Here is a 16750-nt window from a genome sequence, read left to right as displayed (position 1 = left end):
AGGTCTTATCAGGTAAGTAATGGGTAACACAAGCTTCGTTTTGAACTTCTGAAGTCAGACTTTTCCAAGTCTTGGTATGTTTTAGGAAGTGGACAGTCTAAGTAACTGTATGCTATATTGTTAACTGCACATGAATCCAGAAGGATGTAACAATCCCTTGGAATGGAATTTGATATGGAAACCATGCTACTTAGTTTCCTGTTAAAGAACAGAACAATTCCAAGTACTGAGTATTTTGGTATAACAAATGGAAATGGCAAACACCATATTTGTCATTCATGTGTTACTGGACACAAAGATACTAGCCATCTAGCAGAATTATCTTATTTCTGTAAGTGCTTATATAACAATACAATTTCTTGAAGTGATTAACAGGGGAAGCACTGAGAATTTACTTCTCAATAATGGATTGATTTAGTTTACTATGTATTCTACCATGACACATTTTATTTATTTAAATAAAATATTTGCAAATACTACATTGCATTAATAATGAATCTCATATAAGGTAACAGTAATTACTATAATTTACAAACTTGAGTATTTCTGGGCCGGGTGATTGGACAATCAAATAGAATTGTGTATTTTTGATGTTCCATTATGAGAAACCCATGAGAAAACTGACCAAAGCTAGGTCACAGTAACTTCAAAAACCCCTAAGAGCATCTGTCTAATTAAAAGATATTTGAGGTGTAAGAAAACTGCCATTGGTGTCAGTGGATTTGTTTTCCAAAACCAAGACTTTTTGTCCCACCAAGAATTCTTGCAAAAGGATTTATTAGCAAATATTTGTATAAAACACTGGAGTAAAATATAAGTTCATTGTATGTAGGAATTAGGCAAATAAATCCCATAATAGAAGCTGGATAGCTAGTTCTGCGTGTATTTAGTTAAGTTTTAAATACTGATCTTGTGCAATTATTTCTTTCTCTGTTGCTGTGTTAAATAAAATCTGGTGATTTGAAGTAAATAATGTCTGTTCTATTTCCAGCAATCATCAGCTGACAAATAATTTCATCACAGAAATGTGTTCCAGAAAGCAGCTCTGAAATGCTGTTCTCAAGGCCTTGAACATATTTAACACTTGACTAAATGAATACAAAAGCATTCCGTTCGCTGAAACATGTAAAATGCTGAGGCAAGCAAGCACTTGATTATTTTGTCAGTTAGCTAACAAGAAGGGCTGTATTTCACAGGTTGATCTTTTTTCTTTTACTGCATGTGACACAGAATCATCGTAAGGGAGAACTAAATGTAGTTAAGAAACCCCTCACCCCTGACCATTATGTCTGCAATTAGTATATTTTCTATTAGATCTTTAGGGAACAAAGCTCTACCCATGTCCATGTTAGTATTTCTGTTTTTAGTGTTCTGGTTCTGGAGCATTTTTACTAATTTCTCCCTGATGTAGTGTTTTTCAGAGATGAGCATTTACTTCCCAGAATGTGTGTGCTCATCATATGAAAGGTGACACTTTTCTTTGATCTGCAGCTTTGATTTTCAACTTTGATCTTCAGCTTCCTCCATTGTGATGCACACGTAATCCTGGGAAACAGAGTTTTTGGCCATGATGCAATGTCATAGTTCCAAAGCCACAACAGAGTTTGCCATAAAAAAAAAAGAGTGGGTAAGCACAGTGGTCATTTTCTGCACTGTGAAAAACCTGTCAGATGTAAACCTGTGTCTTATTTCTAGTCTTGGTCCTTTATGCCTTGAGTCACCACAGATTAAGAAAGCAATGCACTCAACAGGTCCCCTCTAGTAAATTGGGAATCTGTCTGGAAGGCAGGGAGGAACAAGTAAGTGTAGAACGGAATTAAATTGAATGTGATGAGAAACCACAGAGTTCCAGCAAAGACAAAGAGGAGCCTCAAATAAAAACAACAGATAATATCAGCTCAGTCTTGTGAAAACTCTGAGCATTTGGTAACAAAAATAATGAAAAAGTTAGTTGATGCCTTCTCTTTTATGTAGGGTATTCTGATCACCATTGCTGCACTTCCCTCCCACCTACGCAGCAGTTCCAGAGTGATTTCAGCCTGTATTCTCATGAGCTCTAAAATTAGAGATGAAAGCTTTACACCAGTGTCAAGATTTCAGAAGACATGCAGCACTGACTAACTCTGGAGATAGTTCATGGGATAGGAGCCACAAAATATTTGGTCAGAACTTAACTGAGGAGAGGTGTGATGGTTAGCAAAATGGTACAGTTTAAGGGCCTGATACCTTATGAGCACCAGAACGAGAAAACGGCTGTTCATTGTGAGAAAACTGAGAATACAGATTCTTAGTGGTGTTGAGCTCTTTAGCAGATAGGACAATATGTTTTAACCATACCAAGCACCATGCCAAACTACCCCTGGAAACAACTTAATTCATGAATATTTTAATCAAGACAAAATAAGGGTCTTTTTTTGGTGGCAGCATAGGAAAAAAAGTCACCCCCCAGGAATTAGCCACCAATGCTCTTGCGATGATCAGTTTTTGGGTGAGGAGAAGCTAGTTTGTTGTAAGACTTCTCTCTCCTACTTTGCCACTGTCTCAATCTATGCAGAGAGTAACTCCATTATGCCTAATGCGCATGGGGATGGAAGCATCTTAAAATTTTGGATTTCACAAAGAGCTGAGAACATTCTGAAAATAGAGAGCTGTGCATTTGTTATACAACTACATATATATGTGTCAGAGCCTGTATTGCAGCATAACTTGTAATTGACAATTGACTATTAAAACATGCTAATAGGTTATAAATACTTTACAATAATTGCTAAGAATATAAAGAACTAGTGAGCTGACCTGGGTATGGAAAGCACCAACATGCCAGCCCAGCCTGAGCAGTATGATAAGGACAAGGACAGAATACAAAATACTGCAGATATACTGGGGTAGCAGAGGACAGCTGGCAGAAGAAAACTGAGGTAGTGTTAGTAGGGAGGTGGATAAGAGTAGCAGGGAAAGCTGGGCTTCTATTATCTCTAATCCAATTATAGTTTCTCTCTCTAATCTAGTGATATCTTTAGTTTATTTTACATTTACCTTTCATTTCTGAATGTTGAATGCTGTTGACCTCATGTTTTCTTTTCTTTTACATAGTGAAGAGCCAGAACCTTAGCTGGTGTAAATTGAGATAGCTCTTTCAACTTGGGTGAAGCTACTCCATCTGGGATGTGCCCTATAAATGTGTATACTCATTTACTGAGAAATGGCTGTATTTTAAGTTTCACCAAACTATCAGAAAGAAAAGACAGAATTTTGGGGCAGTATTGTTACATTTGCATTACTTTGTCAGTTTCAAACTTAATGCGGCCATCTTTGGAAATGTTGTACAGGGCTATTTCCTATCATGCACCCTTGGGCTACTATAGCAAAACATGAAACCTAGAATGCATGATCCAAGATATGTGATGTCTATCTTCTCAGAGGTTTTTGGTCAAATTATGCAGCATTGTGCTTCGAAAGATTTTATGTGCAGCAATTTTCTGGAAATGTAAGAAAAATGATTTTATACAGTTTTCTTCTTACATGCCTTTAGACAATTATCTTACAGTAATTCAATACAGTTTGTGGCTGGCTCCAGACAGCTGAGTAATGACCAAAGCATCAACAGTTGGCAAATGACTCTGTGGGCTTTTTTTTTTCCTATCCCCATGCAGACTGCTCTTTGAAGGATTCAATCAGCATAAAGTCAAAACGTCAAAGAAAGAAGTACAGAGCAGGTAATTTGACAAACTGTGATGTTGGCCCTAAGTAATCTGACTAGTTATTAATTCACAAAACAGTCTGAAGAGATTTGTGATGCAGGCTGATTTCCGTCTAGACAGAGAAAGGAGTGTAAAACACATTAGGCAGATAGAACATAACAATGACAAGAAAAACCTGTTTCACAGTCTCTCAGCTGTACGAATTTATGGAGATCTCTGCTCTTACTTCATTATTGACCTATAAACATCTAGGGCTCACTGAATTTGCATTGTAGGTTTTTAGTCACAGTTGGACACTAGCTATATAACACATAGGATATGTGTAGCATCAAAATATTTCAATAAATTGCTGAAACTGCATCCACCTCAAATTTTCGAGTACTCCACATAACAACAGATTTTCATAGTTTGTGAGCTTCCTTCACACTTTACTCAATTCCTGTGCATGTTCTCACTGCCTGCATTCAGCAGCAGTTGAAATTTGATTGTTTATGAGCCATTTCTTTCACAGGTATTGGTTTATCTGGTTTTCTAGAATCTGCATTGCAACACAAAGGATCCACTGTATTTCTGGAATCAGTTCAACTGCTCATTGTAAAACATGCAGTAAGGTTCCTCAACTCTGAAATTCTGCTCCTCGCACAACAGGCAAAGTTCAAGTTCTCCCTGTTTGGACAGATTCTGCTAATTTAAGTTGTATTCCCTATACACATATAGTGTTTGATGCTGCACTTCTGAAACCAGTGGAAGCTTTATCATTAACTTCATTGGGTGCAGAATCGGATCCACTGTGTGGAATATCACTGGGAATAGTAGAAATCAGAAAAAGCTAGTTCAACAATGGTACGTGCAGAGAATCTCACACGGACATCAACGGGAGGGAATTCCATAAATAAAGCTGGCCAGACATGGAAATGAGAGCATTCTGCACTTTCAAAGTGATGGTGTAGTACATTCCAGAGAGCTGGGGAAGAGATCGTCTCCTGAGTCAGAATACCTTACTATTTCCCCATCTTTATACAGGTAGTAGTTTTAAAATAATACTGACAGTAAATTAGTACTTATTTTTAATTATTACAGTATTCACTTTCTTTCAGTTGTACTCTAGTTATATTTTAGCTATTAATAATGCCACCACCACCTAGCTCTTTTAGAGCACTTTACAAAGGAAGTGAGTATCATTATCCCCATTTTACAGATAGGGATATGGAGGACCAGGGAAGGGTAGTGACTTCCCCAGGCTCACTCAGCAACTAAAGGCAGAGACAGGAGTTGACCCAGTTCTCTTAAGTCCCAGTCCAGTGTCTGTCTTATCCAGTAGATCCTCACAGTCTCCTAAATATACGATAATTAGCTCATGTAGCACTATTCATCTTCTATGAATGGTTAAAACTGCTAAAATATGCAGAGACTATCACATCAATGAGAGTTAATTCTGATAATTTTAACTGGATGTGAAAAAAGCAAAACGGAGATTTGTTGGTGAACTGTAGACTTCCTAGAAAACTTTGCTTTAAGTTTTACTTGCTTCAGAAACCTTGAGATGTGCTGATGGGGTGAGTGAATAAAAGCTACATTTAGGAGATACAAAGCAGATGACTTGGTAGTAGAGAAAAGGGAAGCTACTTATGTACAGTAACTGGAGTTCTTTGAGGTGTATTATAGTATGCACATTCCACTGATGGTGTGGCATCCACCTCATGTGTTAAAGATTGGAGTCTTTTTGGCCAGCAGTACCTAAACGGGGTGCATGCACTTTTCAGTTCTTGTGCTCTGCTGCGAGGGCATATAAGAGCAAAGGACGACCACCCCCTTTCAGTTTCTTCTCACTACAGAATCTCTTAAGATAGGACACTGAAGAAGGATGCAAGGGTGGGATGTGGAACGTGCGAACAGACAGTACATCTTGAAAAACTCCAGTTTCTGTAAATGTAAGTAAACTTCCCTTTCTAATTCGAGTGATTGTCCATGTGCACATTCCACTGATGGTGACTCTCAAACAACTATTATATTACGGAGGTAGGAGCTTGAAGTAGTTAAAACAATTATGGAAGGCTTCTGTTAAAGGCACGTTGTCATGACTCCCAAGTAGCAGCCTTTCAAATGTCTGATACAGGTAAGTTTCACAGTGAGGTAGAATAACATAGCTTGTGCTTAGATGGAGTGAGTTCTGATTATGGATGGTGAGTCTACTTTGACGATCTCATAGCATATTTAATGCAATCAGAAATCCAGTTAGATAGTTTGTGAGATGAAATTACTGACCCTTACATCCTTTCCATAGTACAAACAGTCTTGGAGATGTTCTAAAAAGTTTCATTCTATTTGGGAAGTAAGTAGGCCATGGCTCTCCTCACATCCAACACATGCAGTGTTGCCTCTAATTTGGATGTGTAAGGTTTTGGAAAGAATACTGGTAAGTGTATTGGCTGATTGAGATGGAAATCTGCCACTACTTTGGGAAGGAATTTATGATGTGTCCTCATTCCTACTCATCCAGGTGGAACACTGCAAACAGTCATTAGCACTTGAATCTCTCCTCTTCCAGCTGAAGTTATCACTATCAAAAATGCCATTTTCACTAACAGGTGCAGCAGGGAAGAGAAGGCCATTGGCTTGAAAGGTGGTCCCATGAGGGCTGCAGCTCTAGCCTCAAGTCCAAGGAGGAATCGGTTCTCTGATAGGTGGAGATTCTTTAACTCAGCCTTTCAGGAATCTCATCACTGTCGTATAACAAAAGACTTTATAGTCCTCTGCTGGTAGATGGTGGGTTGATACTGCCACTGAATGTACCTTGACAAAGCAGAAAGACAGGTTCTTGCTTTTGAGTTCAAGTAAGTAGTCAAGAATCTGAAGGACTGAGGAGTGATGTGGAATCAATTATTTCTGATTACCACAATGCGAAAATGCTGTCCAATTTGAAAGATAAGTTTGTCTTGTTGATTCTTTTCTACTGCTTATCAGAACTTCTCTAACTGGAGAGGACCAAGCCTGCTCTACTGACAACAACCATTCGGCCTCCACATGAGGTGCAGGAGTGGTATATTTGGGTGTTGGATCTGACCCTGGTTCTGAGATAACAGATCAGGCAGCAGATGTAAGGTCCTGTGTTGAGCTATTGAGAGTCCACTAGATCTGCTAACAAGAAGTGTCTGGGCCATGCTGGAGCTATGAGGATTAGCTTGGCCAAGCCCTGTTTGACTTTGTGGAGCACTTTGGGAATTAATGAAGTTGAAGAGTAAGCATACATCAGAACTCCTGACTATGGTACCAGAAATGTGTCCACTATAGATCCCTGACTCTGTCCTCCTTTTGAGCAGAATTGGACAGCTACATTTACATAGATTGGCAAAAAGGGTATGATGATATCTGCCAGTATCCTCTCTTTGATTTCCCACCCATGATTTGGGAGAAAGCATCTGCTAAAATTGTCCACTCTGCAGTCCAAATAAGCATATTGCCGGTAGGTATATTCAATGGTTGATGTATCAATACCAGAGTCTGACTGCTTCCTGGCAGAGTGAGAAACATCTGGTCACATCTTGTTTGTTGATGTAAAACATGATTGTTATGTTGTCAGTCATTATTTGGAACAACGGTCCTCAGATTAGGGGGCAAAAAAAAAAAATCTCACAGGCCTTCTTTACCACTCTAGGAGATTGATGTGCATGCTTTGCTTTCTCAGGGACCATAGGCCCTATGTTGTTAGTTCATCTGTACAAGCACCACATCTCTGTAAGGATGCATCCATGACTACTGTTGTGGAAGATACAGGTACTCTGGATGGGACCCTCTGCCTGCATTTGATGGGTCCTTTCACCATTTCAGTGAGGATAGGACCAAGGGTGGGATGGAAACGGGCTTGTCCAAGTGATGTTTGGAGGTTGTGTAAACAAACTTCATGCAACCCTGCAAGCATCAGAGGTGAAGTCTGGCATACGGAGTCGTGAATGTTCAGGAGCCTACGTAGCCTAGGAGGGCCAGGCATGACTTTATATTGGTGTTTGGATTTCTTTCTAGCTGAAAAAGAAAGAGAAGATAGATTCTCAAACCTGTCTTGAGGAACAGGAGGTGATGGAGTCCAGGATTGTGCCAATGAATCCATTCCTTTGGACTGGGGTTAAGCTCAGTTTCTCTTTGTTGACTTTCAAGCCTCAGCTCTGAAAAGGTTGTGTGTGATGGAGATGGCTTTGGGGGTCTGAAAAGGCAATTTTCCCCATAACAGCCAATTGTCTAGGTAAAGATATATGTTGATGTTTTGCCTTAAGTAAACTGTTGCTAGTGATAGCACTTGGTGACTACCCTTGGTGCTGTGGAGTACCATCTGGTATTGGTAGTGGTCCTGTACCACTGTAAATCTCAGGTATTTCCTGTGAGGAAAAATGATGGAAATGTGAAAATATACCTACTGAATTTGAGAGGTGTAAATCAGTCTCGTGACTTTGGTGTGATGATTATTGATGCTTGGGTGACTATCTGGATTTTTAATTTGTGAATGAAGGTGTTGGTGTTCTGCAAATCTAGGATGGGTTTCCAGCCTCTCTTTCTTCAGGATTAGGAAACTGTTGCTAAGGAAACCTTCCCTGTAAGGAACCCTTCTATTGCTCTGAGAGAGGGGCAGGAGGACCTTGTGACATAGTAGATCGTTGTGAGAAGGGTCTTTGAAAAGAGGCAAGGAAGGAGGTTAGGGGTAGGCACTGTAGAAAACTTGATGGAATAGTCATGTGTTATTGTATACATATTGGTAAGAGACCCAGTAAGCCTGAAGTGAGCTAACAGTTTTCTGAAGGGGAGGTCATAAATTTCTGGGGCTGATGGAGGAAGGACACATCTTTTGACCATCCCATCAAAGTGAATGCTTCTGAGACTGAGAAGATGGGGGAATTTGTGGTGGAGCAGTGGGTTGTCTTCTCCTATGGAGATGCTGTGGTTTCCTGGGTTGTTCTGAAGACCTTTGGTAGTAAAAGAATTACTGGACTGGTCTTCATGAGGCATACTTCTGTTTCATTTATTTCCCCTTAAGAACTTGTACGTACTCTGAAGGAAAAGAAGGTGTCTCATGAGTCCTTCAGTGTGCTGAGGGCCAAGTCCGTTTTAGAGCTGAACAACATGACTGCTTTTAAAGGTAAGTCCTCCACCACTGTTTGGACTTCTTCATGATGCCAGATATATGACAACAGCCATTGCCACTGAGCTAGCAGCCATATCCACTGCATCGAGTGCTGCTTGAGACTTTTCTGGCTAGAAGCTAGCCTGCATTATATTACAACACATAGTCTTTGTGACTATCACTCAGAAAGTTGTCTGGGAAGCAAGCAGTCTTTCTTGTGTGCAGAAATTATATCTGGCTAATAGGACCTCATAACTGGCTACACAGAACTGTAGGATTGCTGAGGAGTAGGCTTTCTGGCCAAGTAAATCTAGTTTCTTTAGTTCTTTTTCCTTTGGTGTGGATCAGAATCGTTTTGCCTCTTTGTTTATCATAGCAGTTACAAAGGAAGATGGAGCATGATGCATGTAAAAGAATTCCATACCCATAGGTAGGCATCTGATACTTTTTATCTGTGCTGGGGAATGTAGTGGTACAGAAGCAGGTGTCTGCCACAAGATTCTGGCTGGATCCATGATGGTCTCATTAATTGGGAAGGCTGACTTCCCTACTGCAGAGGCTTGATGTATGTGCACCAATTTATATGTCTGTTCTTGTCCCTTTGCCATATGGATTTGGATGGTCTCTGCCATTCTCTTTAATGTGTGTTGGAAACCCTCATAGTTGTCCATTTCTGGGGTGTGGGTTGGCACTAAGACCTGATCAGGGGATGAGGAGGAAAGAATGATTGGTGCTGGCAGGTTGTCTTCCAGTGCCTGCTCTTCCATTACCTCCTCCTCTGCCTGTGGTTGTGTGGGAATCAGAAGGGATGTTAGGGCAACTGAATGTGCAGTGTCATGGAGGAAGCAGACTTCTGGTGCTGAGGTAGCTTCCTGGGGTTAAAGTTGCTGTGAGCCAACCAGGGTCCCTAGTGAGGCCACATGGACATCAGTGCGTAAGAACCTAGAAGCCAGGAGATTGGGAACCATGAGCCTGGATTCTGTGGGTCCCAATATCTTTTGCGTAAGCAGTGTCTGGATCCTCTACAAGTTGTTGAGGGCTGTGGAGACAGGCTGGGTAAGCAACTCTGTTGCTGAATTAGACTTTTTTTGTCCTTCAATTCCAAAGAGGAATCCCAGAAGAATGTATAACTTGGAGCCAAGAGATTTTCCGTCAGAGATTTAGGGATCAAACTACAAGATAGATCATTGTGTGGAAGTCAACAACAGGGACAATTGTGGTTCTGGGTGAATCTGCAGGTCCACTGGTGCCAGTATCTAAATAGTGCCAGGCAGGACAGCATGTACAGGTGCATGGGAACTGGTTTTGTCAGGACACTATGCCACAGTGATGGTGAACTGTCCTGACTGGCTTGATTCCAGTGTCAAAAGAGAGTCAAAAAGAGTCAGTGCCTGGACCACTGAAGTAGGCAGTGCCATGGTTGGTGCTGTACTCTTTCCTGAGGTTCTGGATTTTGGTGCCAGATGCTTCAGTGCCATATGGTTTGAACTGTCTTGAGAGTGAGCTTCAGTGGGAACCCTTTTGGGCTGCAAAGTCTCAGACAACATTCAGTGCCATGGGGAGGTTTTCCTGTTAGAGGAAACTCTATTGAGTGACCTGCCTAGAGGTCTCCTAGCTCCCTGCAGTCTGTGTAAGGACGATGCTATTGTCATGTTTGCTGTTTGAGTTGGAGCTCTTGAATGCCAAGAGTTTGCATTTACATTTAGGCTTGGAAGATCCCTGTACATTGGAATCTAGTGAGCCTGTTTCAGAAGTGGGTCTCATTGACTTGGTCATTAGGAAGACCTAAAGGCAGCCCTCCTTGTCCTTTCTAGCTTGGGAGCTGAAGGACCTGCATATTACACATTTACTGGGAATAAGCAGATTCTCCGAGAAAACAGAGGGACTTCAAGTGTGCATGTGAAGCTGGTATAGTTTGCTCCCATGAAGGGCAGTGTTTTAATCCCAGCAAATCAGATGACACCATACTACCCAGGTGAGCTCTAAGAACTGAAGATTGGAACAGGCAACCAAACTATAATATAAACCCATTAGCTTAAACTACAAGAAGGGGCTGGCAGTCTCTTGAACTGTTGGGCTTCATCTCTCAACCATGAGAGGAACTGAACAGCAGCAAGCACACCTCTCCTTTACATGCCCTTGCAGTGGAGCACAAGGACTGAATAGCACATGCATGCCTTATGGACACTGCTGGCAAAAAAGACTCCCACCTCTAGTATATGAAGCACATGCACCCATCAGAGGAATGTGTATATGAACAATCACTTGCGGAAGCACTCCTGATTCTATTGATATCGATATGCCAAGGGCTTTTCTTATAACACCAAATGTATTAAATCTAGAAACAGAATTTGAAACAGTCCTTATTTTCAAAGAATACCAATTTCCATTTTTTTCAAAGGAACTTATCACATTCATCTGCTTTGTTCTATAACATCTAAAAAACAATAACTTGAGCAGAGTCATTTTGCTACAACGAGACATATTGTGGGGGAAGTTTTCAGTAGTGCCACAGAAATTTAGGAACACAGTGAATCTGGGCTTTTAAACACAGCGGGGCTAAATTTTTTATGCAAAATCTTTTTTCACCCAAAAATGCAGTCTTTGATTGGCTAAAAAAATTATCAAATTCAGGTAGACTTTGGCAAAATTATTTTGGTTAAAAAAATCTAGAAATGTCAAAACAGTTTGAGCATTTCTGAAACTAAATATTTCCACGTTTTGTTTTGGAAAAGCATTTTATTTTGGAATTTCAGTCAATTTTATTAAAAAAAATTTAAGATGTTTTTTAAAAAACACAATCAAAATAAAATGTTTTGTTTGGCACTGACAAACATTTTTGTTAACACAAAAATGAAATTTTTCTCTACATATTGGTTTGCCAAAAATTACTACACATTTTCATTTTGGATCATCCTGAAACAATTTTCTTTTTCAATTTTTTGGACCTGTACACAAACCAAATAGTCAGTTATTTGTGCAGCATTAGCATAAAATCCCTTAGTTACCTTTGAATATCTCCTCCTTTAGCCCAATTTATCTGACCACCATATAACCAAACTGCTAGTTAACCACCAGTCAATCACAGCCCACAATGGCAATGCATACCATATGTTACTCTCCTGCATATCCAAAGGCTTCAGAGGGCTCTGAAACCCTTCAGAAAAATTGGATTGTACTGTAATTTGACATCCTTAACAAATATAGACTAGTGTATAATTATAACCCAAACCCCATAGTTAAACCTTGTGAGAGGCCAGTTTGAGCAAATATACTGTTTTCAACTTTCTTTTAAGGTTGTTACCTCAGTAAACCATGTGGGGGTAGTTGCAATAAAAATAGGCACAGATGCAAGTTTTGTACTTATTCCTATGACAACTGATGCCCAAAATAAGTAATGGGATTGCATACAGGAATCTGCACACCCACCTCTTCACATCCTCTGCAAATCAATATTTCCAAGGTTCAAAACTGAGGCACTGTGTCTGGGGGCACAATAGGGAAGTGTTTTACTGGGGGAATAAGGGAGGTTGATGGAGAAGTGCGGTGAAAAAAGGAGCACCCTCCTTCTCTCTTCCAGCCCAGTTTCATAAAACACATGGTGGAGGACCAGATTAGCCCTTCACTGTTTTTTCCTGGTCCCAAACCCTTCCTCTTCAACCTAGATTTTACCCTAGATCCCTCACATGCACACCACCAGTTCACCTGCCCAAATCCCAGCTGACGCCGTTCCCCCGTATTCAATCCCGCCAATTCATCCCATGCCCGCCAGTGCAGAATCTCAAAGCCCCTAGGCTCCTCTAACCAAGCCGTATCAGTTCAGAAACATCCTGCACAACACCTATGTCGCAGGCAGAAAATTATTTTCTTCTGCCCTAACTTCTTCACATCTGAACGCTTGCTTATTTATGAGTCCTGAGCCATCTCCTGTCTGACACTCCAAAGCTCAGAACACCCCACATTCACACACAACCCTTCACGTGCAGAAAACCAGTCCCAGGCTCAGAGCCCTTTACTTTGCTACCTGTCATCCTCTACCACCAAGCTAACAGGCATCCCCTCCCACATTTGTTGTTTGATCTGGGAAAGTAGGAGCAGAGACAGCATGTGAAAACAGCCCTATACTCTGCGTATGTGATAATGAACAGAAATAACCCTGCTCTGTGCCTCCTCTTTGCTATCTGTCACTTATGTGTTGCAGGGCCAGGCGTCCCCTGGCAGGCAGCCAAGTGTATTACATTACAGTGGCTGGAGCAACTCTAGTCATACCAAGAGCTCTCACTGGCAGCAAGTAATGCTACAGTCTGTAGTTTGAGCCAGAGAATACAAAGTTGGGACAGTAATGGTAGTATTTAGCCCTAGCAGGTCCTACTAACTAGTTTTTCCCTTGACTTAATCTCTGGAGAAAGGGAGAGGAAGAGAGTTGGCTGCAGTGCTCTTATAGGACATTTGCCAAGCAATCTATGCAAAAGCCTAAACAGTTGCTTCAGAAGAAGCCATTTTCTTTCACTCTCACAGAACAGGAGCTAGAAGGTGCCATGATGGTGATTTTAGTGATTTCATGCACATACGTAAAAATGGTAGGGCAAGGGAGAACATATGTTCCAATTCCTACAACTTCTAGCTGATAGCCAAAAAAGTCCATAACACAATGTGTGAAGAGTGAAATAAGGATGTAGAGAGAAAAATGCAAATGGAAGGACCATTTTTATGCCTGCTGAGTTCCAAGAGTCATACCTTGTGAATACACCAGAAAGGCTCACTGGAACTAAAAGCTGCTTATTTTGAGCCAGCTCTGCTTACATTTAGGACAGCTTGCATCTGGGAAGCTAGACTGAGGAAACCAGCATTTAGTGGTCTGGTGTTACAAAACTACGCAAGTAGAATTTGGGTGATGGAATTTTGTGGGGATTGTTTCTCCTCATTAGCTTGCAAGTTGCTCATTTTCTGAGAATAAAGATCATTTAAAGGTTTTGTCAGTGGGGACCTCCATATTGGTCTGAATGGAATTTACTGTTTAACGAATACAGGAATGGATGTAAAGCACAGTGCAGAATATGAAGCCTGTGATAAAAGAATAGATTGTCTTTAAGGGGGTTTCATATTACCAATGTGCTCCAGAAACATTGTTCTATTTATGGCTTCGATGCAAACACAAAGAGCTAGTGAATCAAAAGATTATTTTTTCATATGATTCTTACCAGGTTCAGCTGCAGACCGGGGCTCTGGATATCACATTATCCAAAGAGAAAATAAACAAGAAAAATGTATTAGAAAGAGGTTACATTAATAAAAATAATAGAAGTTCTGTACAGAAATACTACAGGCAAGTACAGTATCTATGCAGATGATACTGGCAGGAAAAAATCAAGGATGACATTCATATCACCTGCCTATAATAGTTCTTCTGGAATTAATTTACTTGGCCTGTATTACTATTACCCAAATAAGTGGATAAGAGGTTTTCCCTTTATCCATAACTCGATCCTTATGGTGGAAAGTGACTGCTTTGACTGACTGAGGCTAATTCCACGGTGCTTTCTTGAGAATACATGAATATTATTGGGCTAGCCAAAGGACTATGTCTTACTTTTCTGGAGAATTCTGAAATCTGGAGAATCTTGGATTTCAACACCCTGTCGAAACCACTTGACATGCAATGGAGGAGCTCCCCTGATTCTGCACTCTAGTACAACAACCTGTCCTTCAGATGCTGTGGAGTTTTGCAGCTCCTGAAATGTGACAAACATACTTTAAATTAACAAAAAACCCCACATACTTTAAAACACTCAAATCAAGATTCCCTTCCTCACCCATCCTCAATTTATTTCATTGTGTCATAACATTCTGCTGATTTTCTTTTCCAAGAACAGTGTTTTCAGTTGGAATATGTTTAATACAGGATCTATTTTTGAATACATTCTTATCATGGTTACAGAAGAAGTAGTGCACTGCTTGTTCTCTAGGAGGCTGATCTTCTGAAAGCAACATCATTGAGAAGAAAGTGGAAAATGGTTATCTCCAAACATCCTAAAAAGGTGGATGTCAACAGATGAAAAACTATCTTATTTTTTACCCCATGGTGTGAAATGAAGAATTTTCAGCTGGCACACATCTTTTAAGATATGCATTTTGTTAATGACATATTGGCTAATCTGGACATGAGAGAATAAATTGTTCTTGTTAGTCAATACATATATGTTGAGCATAGTATTAATATAAGTGTTGGGAAGTTATGTTAACTGAATGTATTATACCTGACTCACAATTCTATCCAGCCATGTCAAGCATACCATAACACCTTGCATTAGCTGAAGTAAGCTTTGGCTTAAGTAGATAGGAAAACTGTCAGCATCAGGACACTAGTGTGTTACCATAGCAACAAGTAGGAAGGTTCTCTCACAGGTTAATAGTAGAATGTCCCAAAGGGAAAAGGACAAGATATATGAATGTCCTATCCTGGTACAAACCTAGAAGGTACCTTCATGGACCAGTACCTGAAAGGCTAGTACCCAAGACAAAGATAAGGAAAGGAACAGAACAAGTAGTTAAAGAAAACTGGAAAAACTGGTGGTTTGAATTTTAGTGACATGCAAAGAGTTTTGTAACTTCTACAATCATCCTATAAATACTCCTAGCTAAAATGTGTTACTTGATGAGCACATCCGTTACTGTTAAAATAACTTCAAACTCATTAGATTTTATTATCTAAGATGCAATCGTGGGAATGGGTCTGTCTTATTAGCATGTGTTGCCAAATGTTTTGTTTTTAATTTTTGTAGCCATGGCCAAGTACAACAGTGATAGGTATGCTACAAACACATAGAAATGCATATTTAATTCTTTAAAACATTTCAATAGAGCAGAAGAACAGGAAATTCACTATTACAATGTAAAGCTGCTTTTCTTAAGTGGCCACTAGTACCTACAAGGAAAAGGACACATAAAAAACTATATAAAGTACATGTTTTAATGCAATTAAAGGATTCATGCATTATTAGAGACTGAAAAGTAAAATGTAGACTATATACAGTGATAGAAAACAGACCTTTGTAAAAATGGGTGTGGAGCAGACAGGCTTGGATCCATCTAGTCGGTACAAATATGAAGTAGGGCTTTGGACCTACAAAATAAAAAATGACAGTCACTTGAAGCACTACATGTATTATTACTGTAAAGTTTGAATATGCTCTGATAATATGATCAATATAGATCTAATGCAAATCCAACTACATAACCCTGCAAAGGAGTTTTTATTATAGTACAATCACTGTGCGACTTTACTATTTCACATATGTGTACGTCTGCAATCAAAATGCAAGATTTAAAGGTTTTGATGCTTCACAAGATAATTGTGTTCCCAATTACCTTAATGAATTGTGTGTGTGTGGTATCTGATAATCTTTAAAATATCTCCCCAAAATGAAGTACTTCTGCATCTCCTATTATTACGTACCATATAACAGTGTAGTATGTTGTTAAAAAAAAAAAAATCTAAGAAGAGCTTGTAACAAAAGGAGAGAGGAAGAGGGGTTAATTTCAATTAAGTTAATATTGAGAGAAAATGTGATTGTCTAGAGACCAACATAGATACTTTATAACTTACAATCACTTTAGGCAAACTTATTTCCAACAGCTGATGTAAAAAACAGCAAAGTATAACTGAAACCACAACCATTTGATTTAAATTACCCACAGAAAATAAAAATGAAAGAGTCATTTTGTGCTAAAAGTATGTAATTAAACATCATATGCATAGGGAGTTCTTAGCAGTATAAAAAGAATCCACATAAGAATTATCATAAATCATATTAATGTACCATACTGTGTAGTGTTCAGTACATTATCAAGTGCTCAGATATTATGGTTATGACTGTGGTGTAAAAACCTATATAGCACATTTGTGCACATGCTCAAATACTTTATTTGCCCCCAATCT

At 39.6% G+C, this 16750-nt stretch overlaps 1 protein-coding gene across 4 annotated transcripts in view; it reads right to left on the bottom strand.

The window, feature by feature from the left end:
- The window catches only part of PALLD (palladin, cytoskeletal associated protein), a 345921-nt gene that overhangs the window by 198971 nt on the left and 130200 nt on the right, over positions 1 to 16750 (bottom strand). For all 4 annotated transcript variants that reach the window (XM_075066366.1, XM_075066363.1, XM_075066362.1 and 1 more), the window contains 3 exons: positions 15860 to 15934; positions 14402 to 14543; positions 14013 to 14036 (listed from right to left, as the gene is read on the bottom strand). In XM_075066366.1, coding sequence (XP_074922467.1) covers positions 14013 to 14036; positions 14402 to 14543; positions 15860 to 15934 — 241 coding nt within the window. The remainder of the gene's footprint in view (positions 1 to 14012; positions 14037 to 14401; positions 14544 to 15859; positions 15935 to 16750) is intronic.

The sequence above is a fragment of the Chelonoidis abingdonii genome, chromosome 5, assembly GCF_003597395.2.
Source record: "Chelonoidis abingdonii isolate Lonesome George chromosome 5, CheloAbing_2.0, whole genome shotgun sequence".
Lineage (NCBI taxonomy): Eukaryota > Metazoa > Chordata > Testudines > Testudinidae > Chelonoidis > Chelonoidis abingdonii.
Note: the sequence above shows the minus strand (reverse complement) of the source record. Positions and strands in the feature narration are given on the sequence as shown.